Source organism: Astatotilapia calliptera, unplaced genomic scaffold, assembly GCF_900246225.1.
Source record: "Astatotilapia calliptera unplaced genomic scaffold, fAstCal1.2 U_scaffold_46, whole genome shotgun sequence".
Lineage (NCBI taxonomy): Eukaryota > Metazoa > Chordata > Actinopteri > Cichliformes > Cichlidae > Astatotilapia > Astatotilapia calliptera.
The window spans coordinates 106,811-123,776 of record NW_020535785.1 but is presented as its reverse complement, the minus strand read 5'-3'; the positions used below and the strand labels follow the sequence as shown (position 1 = coordinate 123,776).

Here is a 16,966-nt window from a genome sequence, read left to right as displayed (position 1 = left end):
TGAACAGAAGTCATCTACAGTTTCAGTTGCTTATTGCAAAAGTGAGTGTATCGATGAAGAATGTAAATGTAAATAAGCAGGTAATCACGGGAGAGGAACCTAAAATTAAAAATACACATTAAATCACTTCGAGACTTTTGAGTCATGACCAAAGTTTAGTTTCATTTTCACTTCGTGTAATGGCGGAGTCCGAGAACGAGTCCCAACGCGAGTAAAATCCAAGTTTAGGCTTTAACAAACTTCTATATTTATAAGTACAATAGATTAGATTGATAGTGAGAATGACAAACTAATGTTTGAAAACAGGACCTGGTTGTAAACCGAGTCACTCTGATATTCACAATTTGGTCCAAATCGAAAATAAATTAGAGATATAGTTAAAGGGATATAAATTTATTACTACAAGTGTCTATCTCAGTAAAATTGGGATATCTCAAAATTTAGGGGAACAATATATTTCAGTTATTACAGTCGTGAAATGCTAAATTATTTATTTATGTAAAATAATCACAATTATTTGAGGATTGGTCTAATCTCTTTTTTTTTTTCTGCAGTATGGTGATGGTAGTTTTAGTGAGCTAGGTGAGGATGTTTATGACACGTTTTCATACAGCAACAAAACAATGCTGTGAACTGTGTAATGGCCACTTGTGCCTAACTAAATATAAAGTAGAGCTTTGGACATCAAAAACCTCAGTTATTCAGAAAAGTCTCAAACTGTGAACCCTTTGATCTGCTTGTAGGTGTCAGTGCAGTATTCAGTACACTGTAAAAACTGTGATTGGGGTTAATTAGAATCTAATAGGAGAGTAATAGTAATTATTACTCAGTAAAAACGTGTATGAGTAGTTTTAATCAAATCTAAGCAAAATTCAACAATTTTGAGATGTTCAGTTATTTAAATTTACACAGTTTTGTTTGGGGTAAATTCAGCAATGGTTTGTTGAGTAGATTTAAAAAAAATGTTTGAGTACTAAAAAAATTTAAGAAATCTAATAGATTTAACTGATGAAAGCATTTTCATTTTAATCATTGTACACTTCCGCCCATAATCCTTTGTGCCACGTGCAGGACACACGCGCTTCATGAGTGGACGTCTCCATTTTGTCAGAGGTAAGACTTCTTAATTTGTTCAAATATAAGACACGGTTTAAACAATAACGTATATCGGTTTTGAGTAAAGGTTTTAAACAGTATGATACGTCGAAATTTTATTAATAATCATCACTGTAATGATAGTATCGTATTTTTTACACAAATGGCAGTTAGTGGACTGCTAGCACAAGGTCACTTTCCAAGCCTTCACGACTGTGTTACTGAACAGCTTTAACTAACCACATGTTTTACCGTATTAAAAAATATCAACGGTATATTCCGATGAGTTTTAACGTCTTTCATCCACGTTTAAAAGTTCATGAAAAGGTTTTGCGGTCAGTTGTGAGTGATTTTGTCAGCCACAGTCAGTTTTTCGAACTCCAGTTTCCAATAATGGCGGCCGCTACTAAGTTTTAAAATTACTCTTAGTAATCTTTCTGGGTCACAAAATAAACTTCTAACATATTTTCAGGCGCGAAAGTAGCTGTGTAAACATCAAATATCTGCTCGGTTTATCAAGATATCGCATGTTTGCAAAAGTGCTTCGACGTTTTCGGAGCATCTGCTACCCACCAGCTCGATAGCAAGCCGGGAGCTCGAGGGTCACTGAAGCCGCTGAGAACGGCACAACTCCCGGCACATCATTTTCAGATCACCGCGGGGTTTCGCTACTCTGTTTAAATGTAATGTATAAGTCACTTAGACAACCTAAAAATGTTATTGTTTGGTTTTTTTCAGTGTTTTATTTGTTCGTGAGTAAATCGGTTTGGCTGAGATTAAAGTTATTAGATTAGATTAGATAAAATAAAACTTTATTAATCCCCCGGGTGGGTTCCTCCTTGGTTTTTACAGAGCTGACTAAACGTCAAAAATGATAATGTTGCTTTCCTTTCAGGTAATGGAAGATCCCTCAACTTAAATTCACCTGATCAGCATGGGATTGAAGTTGCAGGCTATCATAGCCAAGGTATTTTCCACAGACATTTCAGCTTGGAATTTTATTTAAAGAATTTTTTTGTCAAATTTCATTTGCATGGTGCACAGCTCCACTAATTTGTTTGCATGTTTTTGTCAGTGCAAGAGGACGCCAGGACGTCACTGATATAATTAACAACACAATTATGGGTTTCATGTTTTGTATTTTAAATACATGTCTATTCTTAGTAAAAAAAACAAACAAAAAACAAACAAAAAAACACAAGTACAGGTATTGCTGGGTTTTTGTTTTGTCCCAAGAAGGAAAAAGCCTTTCTGACGAACATAAACTAAATTAGATAAAAAAACTAAATGACTAAATTAATGTAATTTACTAAAACGACACATTTAAAGATTGAACCTGTCAAGCATGTTGACAATACCTTTGTGTTGACTGTCAGCACCCAGGCATGTGCATTAACATCAGCTAATTATCGCACATAATGCTCCATGTGATGATAATTTGATATTTAACATTTTTTTTAATACTGCCAATTCTCACAGTTTTGTCTTAATAAATGGTCACTTATCTGATGGTAATTTTTGGAATTCTTGCTCATTTTCAGTCACCAAGCAATCCTAGCAATAACATAACCAGAAATCTGGTTATTCAGTGCTTGATGGTGTACCTTGGGGAGTCCATTGATCAACTGATCAAAGAGTACAGTGTAAGTGTTGAAGTAGAAACATTATTCTGTTTTTGTTATTCATATGTGTTTGTCAAGTTTCAAATAATTTGAGGCATTATCATGTTTTATTTGTCATTCAGCTACAGGATGTGTCCAGGAAATATTTCATGTGTGCAACTACAGTCAGAAAACCCATGTGTTTGTTGTTTCAGGATGCTGATGAGGATGGTGTGTCACAAGATCTTTCTGAACAGAGGATGAAAATCTACAAAATCAAGGCTGTTGGATCTGAGGAGGATGACATTGGCATTGTGCTGGAGGGTGTGAGAGTTATGCCTGCTCTGGGCAATTTTCCAAGAGCATGCGCAATGCTGGTTGGATTGACATATGCAGTCGATCTTGCCTATCCCAAAGAGCTAAAATACACCTTGGAAGTATTCCAGAAACTTTTCCTTGAACTGGATTGTGCTAAGCTCTCACCAAAAGTGAACAACCTCAAGAACAAGTTATTGGCTTAAGTGAGGACTCTGAAAGAATGAAAGGGAAGTAAGCTCACTGAAAACCTTTGGTTTGTCTTTGTTAGATGCAGCTATCTTTTCAGTTTTTAAGTTAATTTCAACTTATTCATATCTTACCCAAATGACCTGCAATGTGTCAGGCTGTATTTGTGCTCTTCATTTTAATTTTGTTTTTTATTACCTACAAGTTTCTTAGGAATATTCTGTTTGAAAGGCAGCAAATTGGAGGAATCACTAGTGAAGCTTTTCTTTGTTTATAGTGTATGTTACTATAAAACATTGGTTTAAAACAACTTTAAAATTTAACAGAAGTGCAGTCCTGTAGCTGTAGAAATGTTACTTCCTCTTACATGTGTCTTAGGTTTTCTCAGGTTAAACATCCAAATTGGGATAAAAGGTTGATTTACATTATTGATATTCCATGTACATGAGTGAAAAACCTTTGTTCTACAGTTATATTGAGTGATTCAATTTAACAAAAGATTGACAAACGAAAGTTTTTGTTTGTCAATCATAAATAAGTAACAGAGATAAAGGAAACGGTAAAAGATATTCAAATTTCAGGTTCATGTTGATATTACAGTCTAAAGATTAATTTCTTTTTTACAAAACTGGTTTACATTCATGCAGTTTATGTTGCTGTTGCTCTGTACACAAAGCTGTGTGATAAACTGTTTATGACACTAAAACAAATTTACAGCAGAGGAATGTATTTAGGAGATCAGGAGATTGTTGATGAGAATTCAGTGTATACGAGCAGAAAAATGTTATATTATAAATTACTGTTTTATTTTCCACAATAAAACAAATTACTGTTTTGATGTTTTCTTTGTGAAATTGATTCATTTTACTCAGAAAATAAGTAAAATTCATTTCATTTTCTCTTATTATTCAGTCATTATTTTTAAGGTTTATTTGGAAAATTATTGAATCCAATTTGAGTTTTACTGAAAAAACAAGATTTCATTTCTTTGTAATGGATATTTTAGGAAGTTTTTACTAAACCTTTGCCAGATAGTTAGTAAATTCAAAGTAATTTTTCTCAGAGACTTATTTCATATCAATTATTTTTTTTGGTAAAGTTGGGCAATTTCAACCTTCAGTTTGAGATTTTGACCCTAAATCCAACACATATTTACAGTTTAATTCTATTAATATCTACTTTTGTTTTCTATTTGAATTTAATTAACATTTTCTCTACATTTTACATAAATCTTTTGAAATTAAAATCTACTTAATTATTTCAAGTGTCACTTTGTTGCCATAACTTTTTTAAGTAACCTCTAGTCACAGTTTTTACAGTGTAGTTTCAAGGATAGCCGACATTTGTGGGCAGGTGTTCAAGCCAAAAGATTGCACATAAATATTTTTAAACAATTCTCACAACAAGTTTCACACATTAGCAACCTTTTACTTACCTACTGGTTTACTGACTTTTAACACATACACAACATACAGATGGATTTCCAACAGATTCCTACAGAGTTATGACTTCACACAAAGAACATGCATTCTTTTACCTTCACTATTTCTGTGCAGCAAGCTGGAGGAGGCTCTCAGCATATTTAAAGAAGTAAAATAAAGGAAACACAAAACAGTTTGTTTTAACGTGGTCCACTTTTCTTGGCATTGTGCTACAAGGGATAAATTACAAATCAGTTTTGTAGTTGCTAATTAATGATTACTCTGTAACGAAATAATGCACAGGCTAATGTTTAAGGTTTAAAAATGATATAGATTACTAAGTGACTGAGACTTGGAGCTGACTTCAAGTGTGTGGTCAGATTTTGAACTTGCATTTTTCCACTTCTATTGTCTCTGTGAATGCTCAATGTATTTTAGTCAGGTGGTCTGTAAATTATCCAGTTCGGACATCTCACGCAGACTGTCACCAAGATCAGGCGGTCAGAGTTGTGACGTTGCTCCTCATGGTGCTCTGAAGGCACATGTAGCTAGCTGTGATTACAAGGAAAGTGAAAGGAAGGGTTAGGCATGTGTAGGCTAGAAGAATTCCAAAATATCTGATGGTCATTACATGTTTTTGTGTGAAAATTAAAATTACATTATAATTATAAAGTAGAAATAAAATAGGCCACTTATCTGAGAAGAGGCCAAAGGGGCAGGTGTTTGGGCACCATCTGGGGTCTGTCTGTGCACCAAAATTTGAAATTAAATTTTTTATTTATCAAAATACACAAATTTATGGAAAAACATGAATAAGCAAACAGAACAGAGAGAAATACAGAACAGCTTTTATTACTGAATTTGCATCTGTGTTGTTTTGGCAATCTTTCCTGGAGCAAATGGAGGTTTGAGATATTTGTGTATTATAATTTTATTATAGTAACATTTACTATGTTTTTGTTTATCTTAATTTGTTATAGATTAACAAACACAGAACTGAAGTGACCAAATGGTCGATTCCTTACATCTTGTTCTGGATGCTTCATTGCATCATAACTTGCACTGGTTTATACCACAAACATCAGATGATGACACACTCTCTCTGCTAACTCATCACAAATCTGTCATATTTGTCAATGTGAAAATATGCCTGTTAGTACAAGTGGAATGGAAGAACAGCAGTTCTCTTATTCTGTTTCTCTCTGCATTGTCCCATTATCTGTTCTGTGGTAAACTCAGTTTAAAGTGAACATACTGTTTGAATTATTGAATTAAAATTATTTTGTTATTTTTTTTTCTCTTTTTAAGACAATAAACAGATCAACGTGAATCATGGAGACAGCGTTACGCTGACGTGCTACTGTCCCAGAGATGTCGTCGTCCTAATGTTAAGGTGGAAAAAACAGGACGAGCAGCGTTATGTTTTATTCATCAGAGAGAATCGCATTTATGAAAATCTCCAAGATCCATCTTATAAAGGTCGAGTGGCGTTGAAAGATCCAGAGATGAAGAATGGAGAGCTCTCTGTGATTCTCAAAAGTGTCACCGTGAATGACAATGGAATATATGAATGTTCTGCAGCATACAACCAACAGGACCCTCAACTTTTGAACAGCATCACTCTGACAGTTGATCCTCCAGGTGAGTGAGTAGAGTGGTGTGTGTGTGTGTGTGTGTGTGTGTGTGTGTGTGTGTGTGTGTGTGTGTGTGTGTGTGTGTGTGTGTGTGTGTGTGTGTGTGTGTGACGGAGAGAGAGAGAGAGAGAGAGAGAGGGCAAGAGAATTGATACAGTTTTAAAATGATACAAATGATTATAGACACATCTTTAATAAATAGTATCTGGGACCAAAGTGTGCAAATGCTCAACATGGGAAATTATTTCATGTTTATTTTATTCAGTTAGACTTGAAACCTGCATAATATTAGCCTATAGAGTTATGTGAGCACAGTATTATGCAAATGGTCTTACTTTGTGTATTTGAACAAACCGTATCTTTCATAAAACATTTCTGGCAGTGTTTCTCTGACATCCACTTTCACTTGAAGGTGGGAATTGTGACACTGTGGCCATCTCTCCCAAGATGAATCCCTGAGTAGTGACAGAGCATATCATTTTTTAACATGGTTCTCTCGTCCTTGTAGGCTGCTGCGCTTTTTAAAATAAATTGAAATTGCACAACATGCGCATATATCCTCTGGTATGTCACGTGCTTTTCCATATTGTATATGGTGGACTGCCATAAACAAAAATGCCAGGGTCATTTTTTGGTCCCAATCCAGCCCTGGCTGAGACACGCTGACAGTAACAGTAGAAAATGAACGTTTGGTAACAAAATGAATGAGCCAAATCAGAAAGTGCTTTATTTTAAAGCATGTGTCTCTTCTGGTCCCCTGTGGGGTTTTTCCACAAAGCATATGAAGAAATTGTAACCAGTTCAGCTCTATTTACAAAACACATCATCCCAGACATAAAAAGATCTATAAACAGGGTTTAGTATGTTGAAGTTCATAGTTTAACATACAGTACTAGATGTGTTTAAAACAAATAATGTGAATATATCATCAGGAACCTTTTTTTTTCTCTCAGCATCAGCTCATCATCTCTCATGTGTTCTGAGTTTACAGTGAACATGCTGTTTGAGTTGAAGGTAGAAATGAAGGTATTTTCAAAAAACTATAATACTATAAAGATCTTTAGTTTCATTTTCCTGTCATTTTTTACCTCATCAACAAAATTATACTTTAGGGAGACTTCATTTACCAGTGGCAATTTTACATATGGCACCCAACACCACTGTGTCGTCAGCAAACTTCACAATGGTGTTGGAGCCATGGGTGGCCACACAGTCTGAAGTGTAGAGGGAGTAGAGCAGTGGCGAGAGGACACATCCCTGAGGTGCTCCTGTGTTGATGGTGATGCTGTTGGAGAAGCACCTACCCACCCTCACCACCTGAGTTCTGCCAGTGAGGAAGTCCAACACCCATGCACACAGACGGCTGTTAAGTCCCAGATCCCTGAGCTTTGTGAACAGTCTGCAGGGCACTATTGTGTTAAACGCTGAACTGTAATCAACAAACAGCATTCGCACATAGTTACCCTGTTTCTTGTCCACGTGGCTGAGAGTGGTGTGTAGGACGTGGGCGATGGCATCCTCTGTGGATCTGTTGGATCTGTAGGCGAACTGCAGTGGATCTGTGGTGTCTAGGATGGAGGAGGAGATGATGTTCTTCAGCAGCCTCTCAAACACCTTCATTACTACCGAGGTCAGTGCAACTGGCCGGTAATCGTTCAGGGATGAGGGTTTGCTGTTCTTGGCCACAGGGATGATGGTGGATCTTTTGAAGCATGTGGGGACCACAGACTTCACCAGGGACTCATTGAAGATGTAAGTGAACACACCTGCTAGCTGGTCAGCACAGCAGCGCAGCAGACGGCCGGTGATGCCGTCTGGCCCCGCCGCTTTCCTTGTGTTCACTCTCCTCAGTGCCGCTCGGACGTCATGCTCCGCGATGCTGGTCACCGGTCTCTCGCTGATGACGTCACTGTCCTCGGTAGTCAGGCGGTAGCCGCCTGGCTAACCTCGAAACGGGCGTAGAACCGATTCAGCTCGTTGGTGAATGCAGAGTCGGCGTTGATCGGCGCAGTGTCCCTGGCTTTGTAGTCCGTAATGGTGCGTAGTCCGTGCCACATACTCCGTGTGTCGCCCTGGTGGAAGCGGGACTCCACACGTTCCCAGTACTGGCGTTTGGCATCTCTCACCGTGCGCCGCACGCCGTATGAGGCCGCTTTGTAGGTGCTCATATCGCCAGTGGCGAGACCCGCGTTGTAGGAGGCGGTCCTGGCGTTTACTGCAGTGCGGATCGATCTGTCCATCCACGGTTTCTGGTTTGGGAATGTGGTGACTCTCGCAGTGGGGATAATCTCCTCCGCTAGCATATTGACGAAGCATACTGCTACTTCCGTAAATTCGTTGATGTCGACTGCGCATGCTCTGAACATGTCCCAGTCGACGTCGTTGAGTGCGTCCTGTAGCGTAGCTTCTGATTGGGCAGTCCACCGTTTTACCTCCCTCGTGATCACGTCTTCCCTCCGTATGCTTTGTTTATACTGGGGAATGAAGAAGATGGCGTTGTGGTCAGACTTCCCAAAAGCCGGGTGTGAGACAGCTTTGTAGCCCTGCTTGTATGGCGTGTAGCAGTGATCCAAAATCCGATCCCCTCTCATTGGACACGAGACATGCTGGTAAAAGTTTGGCATGACTTGTCTGAGGTTCGCTTTGTTAAAGTCTCCTGCTACAATGAGGGCTGCGCCCGGGTCCTTGTTTTGAAGCGAGCTCAGCACATCATGTAATTCGGACAAAGCCATACCTGTGTCCGCTTGGGGTGGGATGTAGACCACCGTGGCGATGACTGAGGTGAACTCACGGGGCAATTACCTCATCAACAAAATTATACTTTAGGGAGACTTCATTTACCAGTGGCAATTTTACATATTTACAGTAAGTTGAAACAGTGAACATGAATCACAAACAAACAGAAGATATAACCAGTTCACATGACACAAAAATAAAAGGAGGGAGCTCACATACCTGTTTAAAATAAAAACAAAGCAATACAGCAACTTCACTTTACTGGACTTCTGCATGAACACCTTCAAGGGAGAGAGAAGGATAGCGGACCACATGAGAAGCCACGTGCATGCTCCTATGCTCTCATCTGAGATTGGCTAACTAGCATGTTATAATAAAGTGCTGTACTCGACAGAAAAACGAATTCACACTAAAACATCAAACAGAACTGTGAGACAAAATGCACAAAGGGAACGAGCAGTGTTTGAATTACTTTTAGTTACTTTAACTGTGTTTATTCGCTCTGTAACTGAGAACACTAGCTTACGCTCACCTCTCCTCAGCGGGGCCTCTAGGCGACTGAGGAAAATAGTGCGCAGCTACAGGAAGTGACTTCGTGGGAAGTCAAAGGTCACACAAACAAAATAAAAGCTCCCAAAATATAAATACAGAAAATAAACATATATAAATAAACACAAATACATAACCAATACTGACAAAGCAAGATAACACTGCAGGATGGATCTTTGGTGAAATATAAATTATTTTTTAATACACCCGTTACACACCTTATAGTCCGAAAAATACGTACTGCACACTGTAGTTTAATGTTGCAAAGCACCTCTTTTTAACTTCAGTGGATATTATACATGGTTATGCTCAGGATATGTCAGCCCATTTGTACTGGAAATGCCTTTTATTTATGCTGTGGGGACACCCTCTTACCCATCAATGTCACCTGGATTAAAAGAGTCAAAACAGAATGGTGATGAGAACCCACATGAGTCCAGAAATCCAAACTGACTGTAGGTATTGTGGGCTGAGATGGTGGTCACATCGTGGGTGTGACTCCAGACAATAATGTTCATTGCTGTTTTTGCTCAGCACGCTGGTGTCTACTGCAGTGAATATAATGGGACCCAGAGGGACCTTAAGAGAAATGACTACTTGGCTGTTGGCTCTCCACTGTACACAAAGGTGTAACTAAAGCTTGTGCTTGTTCTATGGTATTGCAAATGTCTCTGTTTCCGTAGGATGCGGTTGGTTAAAAACATTTTATAAATTTCCTTTTAATATTGAGCTGTTTGATATTCATCCTGTCAGGGATCTGTGCAGACATTAGCTGGACTTTCAAGCAAGAGGAAATGTGTTTTTAATACAATTATCAGTGAAAACAAAAAAACAAGTTAAAAACAAATGGGTGCATCACGGTGGCTACATGTACATGACATTTATTCACGTAGAGCAAAAAGTCAAACTCAAAAAAATGTTTAGCTGATTATGGTTCAGAAATCACACAGTTCAGTTTAAGCAAGCACTGTTTAACAAACCGAACTTTAAAGCTCCCAGGCTCCATCCTGTGTCTGTGAAAACACCTGAAAGCACTTTGTAGGACTCACTTAAAAGGTACATTTTAAGTGTAGACCATTTTGATATATATTTTATCTTTATCTAAGTCAACAACAACATGTTTAAAGTTAATTTTAAAAAATACTTTCAATTATTGACTTTAATATGCACACCAGCTTTATTATTGGGGTTTTTCACTAGATTAAAAGCAAAGCACACAGGTTGGACATTTGTTCTATTTTTTATGCAAGAAATGTACTCAGGATAGAAATCTTCTACAGCACCTTCTACAAAAACAATAAAATAAAATAAAATTAAAATTAATGAATAAAACAGTAGTAATTGGTATGACTTTACATTTACTTTTGTATAGGCTCTGGTGTTTTCCAAAAGTAAAATCAACATATTTTAATCAGTTCCTCTACAGACAAAAATCTATCATCAACATAAAAAGATCTATAAACACACGTGAATATGTCACCAGTAAAGCTTCGTTATTCACTTATCAACTCTCATACATATTTTTCTATTTCCATCATCTTATCATCTGTTTTGTGATATGTTCAGTTTAAAGTAAGAAGACTGCTTGAATTATTGTATTGAAATTAAATAGTTTGTTAGAACTGTGTTACTGATTTTTCTTCCCTTTTTTTCTCATCTTTTCCTTCTGTAGGCCAAAAAGAGGTCAAAGTCAGACAAGGAGAAGATGCCACTCTGGAGTGTTACGGTCCCAGTGATGCTACTAACGTACTGTTGAGGTGGACCAAACCTGACCTGCAGATAAAGGGTTATGTCTTTTACTTAAAAGACGGTCATTTTCAGGAAGACCTCCTGGATCCCTCTTTTAAAGGTCGGGTGAAGCTGAAGGACTCAAAATGGATGAACAATGGAAATTTCTCAGTGATTCTCCAGAATGTCACCTTGAACGATTCTGGAACATATGAATGTTATGCAGCATACAACAATCAGCCAGTTCAAATTTTGAACAGCACCAGCCTGAAGGTAGAAGAACAAGGTGAGTGTGAAGTTGAGTGTGTGTGTGATCAGAGGTGAAGCTGCTTCCTGGTTGTTGATGTTTGTTTCTAAAGATGTTGTTGATGAGACTTTGTAGAAAGCAGCTGGTCTGAGTGATGTGATCAGAGTGCAGTAGATAATGTCTGACAGCAGTTTGAAGAGGAAATGGATTCTGTTCTGTTCTTCACTCATCACCTACCTGACAGCTGACACCTCACACCTGTTTCTCACCTGCAGGTCAGACAGGAGGACACAGAGAGGATGGAGGGAAGGAGGATGAAGGAGAGAAGAGTGGTTCTGTTGGACTGATAGTTGGTCTGTCAATTTCTGCTGTGCTTGTTGGTGTTGGTGCTGTTTTTATCTACAGAACATATAGACATAGACAAAATCCAGATTACCGGGCCCCTGAGGATCAGGGGCTTTGAAATTCCATCAGTGGCTTCCAAACTGAACTGTGAGTCCTGCTGCTTGTTTCAGATTCATGAAAAGCCAGTTCAACATTCAGAGTGACTGATGTTGGTCCAACAGTGGACTCAGATAGTAGCAATGTCAGTTTTTGTTGTTGTTGCAGGTGTTGGTGTTTTGATCAACATAAGATATAAACAACAACGTTAGGACTCACATGGCACTGAACCACAGAGACAAATGTTTGAGAACGTTCTGTGGCTGAATTGTGAATCTCCTGCTGATGAACATAGAGACAAAAATGATATGAAAACAGACAGCTGTCACCAACACGCCACAAGGATCCCTGATGTCACTTTGACACTTGAGAAGGAACTGCTTCATCAACCTCAGTCTCAGCAAAGAACAGGACTGCATCCAGAAAGTGACATCAGAGTGCAGCAGATAATGTCTGACAGCAGTTTGAAGAGGAAATAGATTCTGTTCTTCACTCATCAATTACATGATAGCTGACACCTCACACCTGTTTCTCTCCTGCAGGTCAACCAAGAGGACAAAGTGGAGGGAAGGAGGATGAGAAGAATGACGGAGGTCAGAATTGTGGACTTACAGTTGATCTGTCAGTTTCTGCCATGCTTCTTGTTGTTTTTGTTCTACAGAAATCGTAGAGGGCGACTTCTTCCAAATAATCCAATGATTTGTGTTCAGTGGGTTCATAACGGAGCTGTGAGTCCTGCTGCTGTTCCACGTTATTATCAGTAAGTTCAGCATTCAGACTGACAGAGGAGAGACACAGGAAACAATACAAAAGGAAACTTTGCATTGTTTTGCATAATTATCTGATGTCTGATGTTCCTGCTCACCAAACCAACAAACTGCCTAATTTTAAAAAATAATTGTCAGTTTAAATCATTATCTGTTGTTTAAAAATATTTTATTTTATATATATTTTAGATTTTATAAAAAAAATTAATAATGTATTTGAATTGTTAAAGATTATCTAGTGATTTTCTTAAAAGTTTGTAACACATAAACATGTATCACTCAGCTACTGTACAGGTGTGGATGTTATATTCTTTTATTGCATACACACACACACACACACACACGTGCTAGATAGGTTAGGCTACACTCTATGGTAGGAGAGCCAAATATCCAGCCTGAGAACCATCGGATGGGTTTGAAAAATGGGGGGGGCTTACTTTTTTTTCCAAGTTTTTACCATGGCTTTTTTTTCTAATATAGGCTTAAAATGTTTTAATATTTGATTTTTAAAAAGTATTTCTTGGCTCAACCTCTGACCGGTTGAGCCAGTCAATGCAGATTTAATCTGATCTGGAATCAGTCCAAAGAAAATAAAACACTGATGTGTGGGCGTGTGAATGAACCCACTGCATGTACAAACAGGTGTAACACTGTAACTGAGTTAAAGTGAAACTGTCTGAGCCTGTCCCTGTGAAACAGAGTTTGGAGCCTGCAGCCTTGTTTCAGTCAGAATAAAGTCTGAATAACCAAATGTTGTGATGACTTCCCTCTACATAGAGGACGGGACTCTTTTAGAGCCCGGCAGCTTCAGCAGTGCTGAGAACAGTGGCTGTTTGTGGGGGGTGCTTAAATGAAAAGAGCCCAGGAAGCAGGTTTAACAGGTCTTTGAGCCCAAACATGAAGTCTGATTCAATACAACCTCGACATACACCAACATCACTAAGCTACATTTTCAGTTCATTCCTCTGTGAATGTTTTAAAAGAAAACTAAAAACAGTAAATTCATTCAGACAAAAGGTGCTGATAAGGTGGGACAGGAATTTTCCAGACTGCTGTGTCATAACATTTGAAGTCCTGTTTGATTTATTATTTGATTTTCTCTAGAAATATATTTCATCAGGAGGCACAAACCTGCAGCTTTGTGATTTCATTAATATAAGACAAACATTTAATATTTCTCAGGTATATTTGAGTCTAACTGGTCCTTGTGCTTCAAATTTAAACACTTTCATTTAGATTTAAAACATCTACAAAAGTCTTGGGGCAAAAGTTAGAGAGTAGAAAACATGACGTGACCAACAGCTGAGACAGTGGAAAAACTCACTTCCTTCTAGCTGTCCTTCCTCTTACCTGCTCACCTGTGACTTCTGTAAACAGGCTGTGTCCACTTTAATGTCTGTGCCGCCTGGTGGCCAGTACAGGTACATCAACCCCAGCCCCTCACCAGACCTCAACCTAAGAGCAAATACACACTTCAAAACTGGCTTAACACGACTCAGCTTCTGATTATTATCCACTAAATCTTTAAATATTTGTCATCTAATAGTAAATTTTATTTTAAATGAGTGAGTGTTTTATGATATTGATCTGTTAATTTTTTATCTGTCTTAAATGCTTCTTGGGGACACGTGACATAAAAGAATTAATGAATAAAAAAATTTCAACCTCGAAAGCTGGCTAGAAATATCTGAGTTATAGCTCAGAAGAGGTCGAAGCTTCAGCAACATTTGTAGTAGAAAACAACTTTATTATTTTTCCAATGGTTTTTTTTCACAGACTAACCAAATTTTTAGAGGCACACAATCACAAATTTAGCCTATTATCATCTTCATTTACACTTTTTTTTCTCTTTTACCTTTAAAAACAAACACTTGACTTTAGAAAATAAAAATAAAACCCACTGAAACCATTATTTGACCTTACAAATCATAAAAATATTTTCACTTTCAGTTTTGTCAGATTTGTCAACCAAACATGGGTGATGAGATGAAAATGTGTGTGGTTGTATCTTTTTTCTGAACTTTTGAATCCAATATATATGCAAAATATTAGAATAACTAAGCAAACTTGAGCTAAAAGGGAAGCCAAACTGCAATGAAAATAAAAGAACATTTCCCACAGAATGGCCAGGATGGAGCTGTGATCATGTTGGGGTGGCATACATGTCTCACAAACAATGTATTGCTATTTAAGCAGCTTAAACTACACACCTGTACAATATGTGAATGTAGGTAGTGTAGCAAAGAAGCAGTATACAAATGTAGCAGTGTTAATAGAAAATAGTACTGTGTGTTGCTACTGTGCCGAGAAGAGATGTTCAGTTTAGCAAAGTAAGTTTATTACTTGAGTCAAAGTGAAAAAGTACAGACTCTGTAATGTAGTCAAAGTAAGAAAGTAAAAAGGGCTCCTTGAAGGAAGATTCTACGAACTATTTTGCACAAAGAGAACTGAACCTGTGCTATATTAATATAATAATATTACTACGACAGAATACAAATACTATTACAATTTGAACTATAATTTTAAAAAATGGGGCTAGTTTGTTATGTAGGAGACATGCAGTAAAAGAAAATAAGTATTTACTGTTGCTTACAGAGGGCAGAGGGTGACTTCACCTCCAAACCTAAACAGTAAAATTAGAACAGTCAAGGTTTAAATTGGGATTCAGCAGATGTGGAACCCTAAAATCTCTTTAGTGGTTCAGCAGGGAAACAAATCACAACTCATAATAATTTCTAATGTGAGCTTCACTATGTTTTTTAATGTACATGATGTGATCACATGACCTGCTGCTTTTTGTGGATTTACACCATTAAATTCAACAAGATGTCAGCAGATGTTTCACAGCCATCCTGGTTGATCTCCATCCTCTACACTGACGATACGCTGTTTATACTTTCTCTATACATTTGGTTTGGTATGAAGTTGGAATTCGAGGCAAAAGCCTCACTCAGATTTGTTGCATAAAAAGTCCCGATTATGTTATTGGGACTTCATTACCCAGCAGCCCTTGCTCAGTCATACAGACTGTCTGACTCCAAAGCAGAGCGCTGTTGTGAACTAAGTGGATCTCTATTTTGACACTTTAGTTAACTTGCTAATTAGTAATTATCACTAAAATTGGCTCATATTTTGATATTTGTTAATCTTGTTCAGGGTTTGTTTGTTTCCTTAAATGTCTGATGTGTTTTCGAACATTATATTGTGTGACTGTGTAAAATGGAAGAGTTGTGAAACCATGTTTCTGTTGCGCAGAAATTAATTAGATGTGTAGTACATGTGACTGCTGACCTGCCTGAGCAGGAATGATTTCATTCCTTGTGTTGGAGCGCCATCTTGTGGTGGTTTAGAGAATTGTTGAGAATTTATATTCTGTCCCCTTAAAGCACAAATATGATGATGTCCTTTCTTGGTTTAAAAACGTATGTTATGTTTTTAATGAATTTCATTAGGACATCTTAGCATTGTGAGATGTGCAGAAACACAGAGCGGAGGAAATTTTCATTTTTCATTCAATTTCATTTTCATTCTGATTGTTATGAAGCTAATGTTTGAGTTCAATAGCAGAGATCTGGAATCACTCATCTGCCTGTTTGTTTGGGTTGCTTTTCCATTTTCTACATCACTACCATGTGGTAGCCGTCAATCTCAATACTGTCACCATTACTCTAGTCCAATCATCTTCTTGCCTGCTTTCTTTGGACTAATCAGCTTCCACTTTTTGTAGTTTAAATTTCTGCTCTCCATCATTCATACTGTAAGATTCTGATTTGTGCAACCCACCTCCTCCCCATCTCTGCCTCACTGAGATATCAGCCAGACCTCCATCCAAGCCCCAATCTTCATCTTCAACACCACTGGCACCACCTCCTTAGACTCATGGGACTCTTCACCTAAATCCTATCACCACTGGGATCCCTTTCTGCCATGATGAGTCATCAGAGTCTGATCTTCAAATACATTAGTTTCTCTATCTGAAAAAATAGTGTAAAGTTCTTTCAAGTTTTCTCATCATTAAACCAGTTGTCTTGATTAATGATGGATGATACATGTATTTCATTCTGTTATGATGAATGACCTTTAAAAAAATACATATTTTGAGCCATTATCCAAACAGAGATGTATTTCTTCTTTGATCTGGGAACAACATATTTTTTTCTGGGATTTAAAGCATCCATTTAGTGTAAGAGTAGCGGTAAAGTATAAACTAGACACAAATTTGATTGAATAGTAAATTCTGGTG

At 37.7% G+C, this 16,966-nt stretch overlaps 1 protein-coding gene across 1 annotated transcript; it reads left to right on the top strand.

Moving 5' to 3' along the window:
- Window positions 1–5,995: 5,995 nt before the first annotated feature.
- LOC113018152 (polymeric immunoglobulin receptor-like) lies at window positions 5,996–12,655 on the top strand. The gene is made up of 6 exons (XM_026161216.1): window positions 5,996–6,262; window positions 11,213–11,554; window positions 11,791–11,868; window positions 11,921–12,007; window positions 12,499–12,549; window positions 12,618–12,655. Exons 1-6 carry the CDS (start codon window positions 6,007–6,009, stop codon window positions 12,653–12,655), a joined length of 852 nt encoding a protein of 283 aa, XP_026017001.1. The 5' UTR covers window positions 5,996–6,006.
- The last annotated feature ends 4,311 nt before the right edge of the window (window positions 12,656–16,966 follow it).

Bases quoted from the DNA above. Each gene is read 5' to 3' on its own strand.
- LOC113018152 (XM_026161216.1), top strand. From the start codon at position 6,007: ATGTTAAGGTGGAAAAAACAGGACGAGCAGCGTTATGTTTTATTCATC. The intron at 11,555-11,790 runs GTGAGTGTGAAG...TCTCACCTGCAG, and splicing joins CCTGAAGGTAGAAGAACAAG to GTCAGACAGGAGGACACAGA. The intron at 12,550-12,617 runs GTCAGAATTGTG...TTTGTTCTACAG, and splicing joins GGATGAGAAGAATGACGGAG to AAATCGTAGAGGGCGACTTC.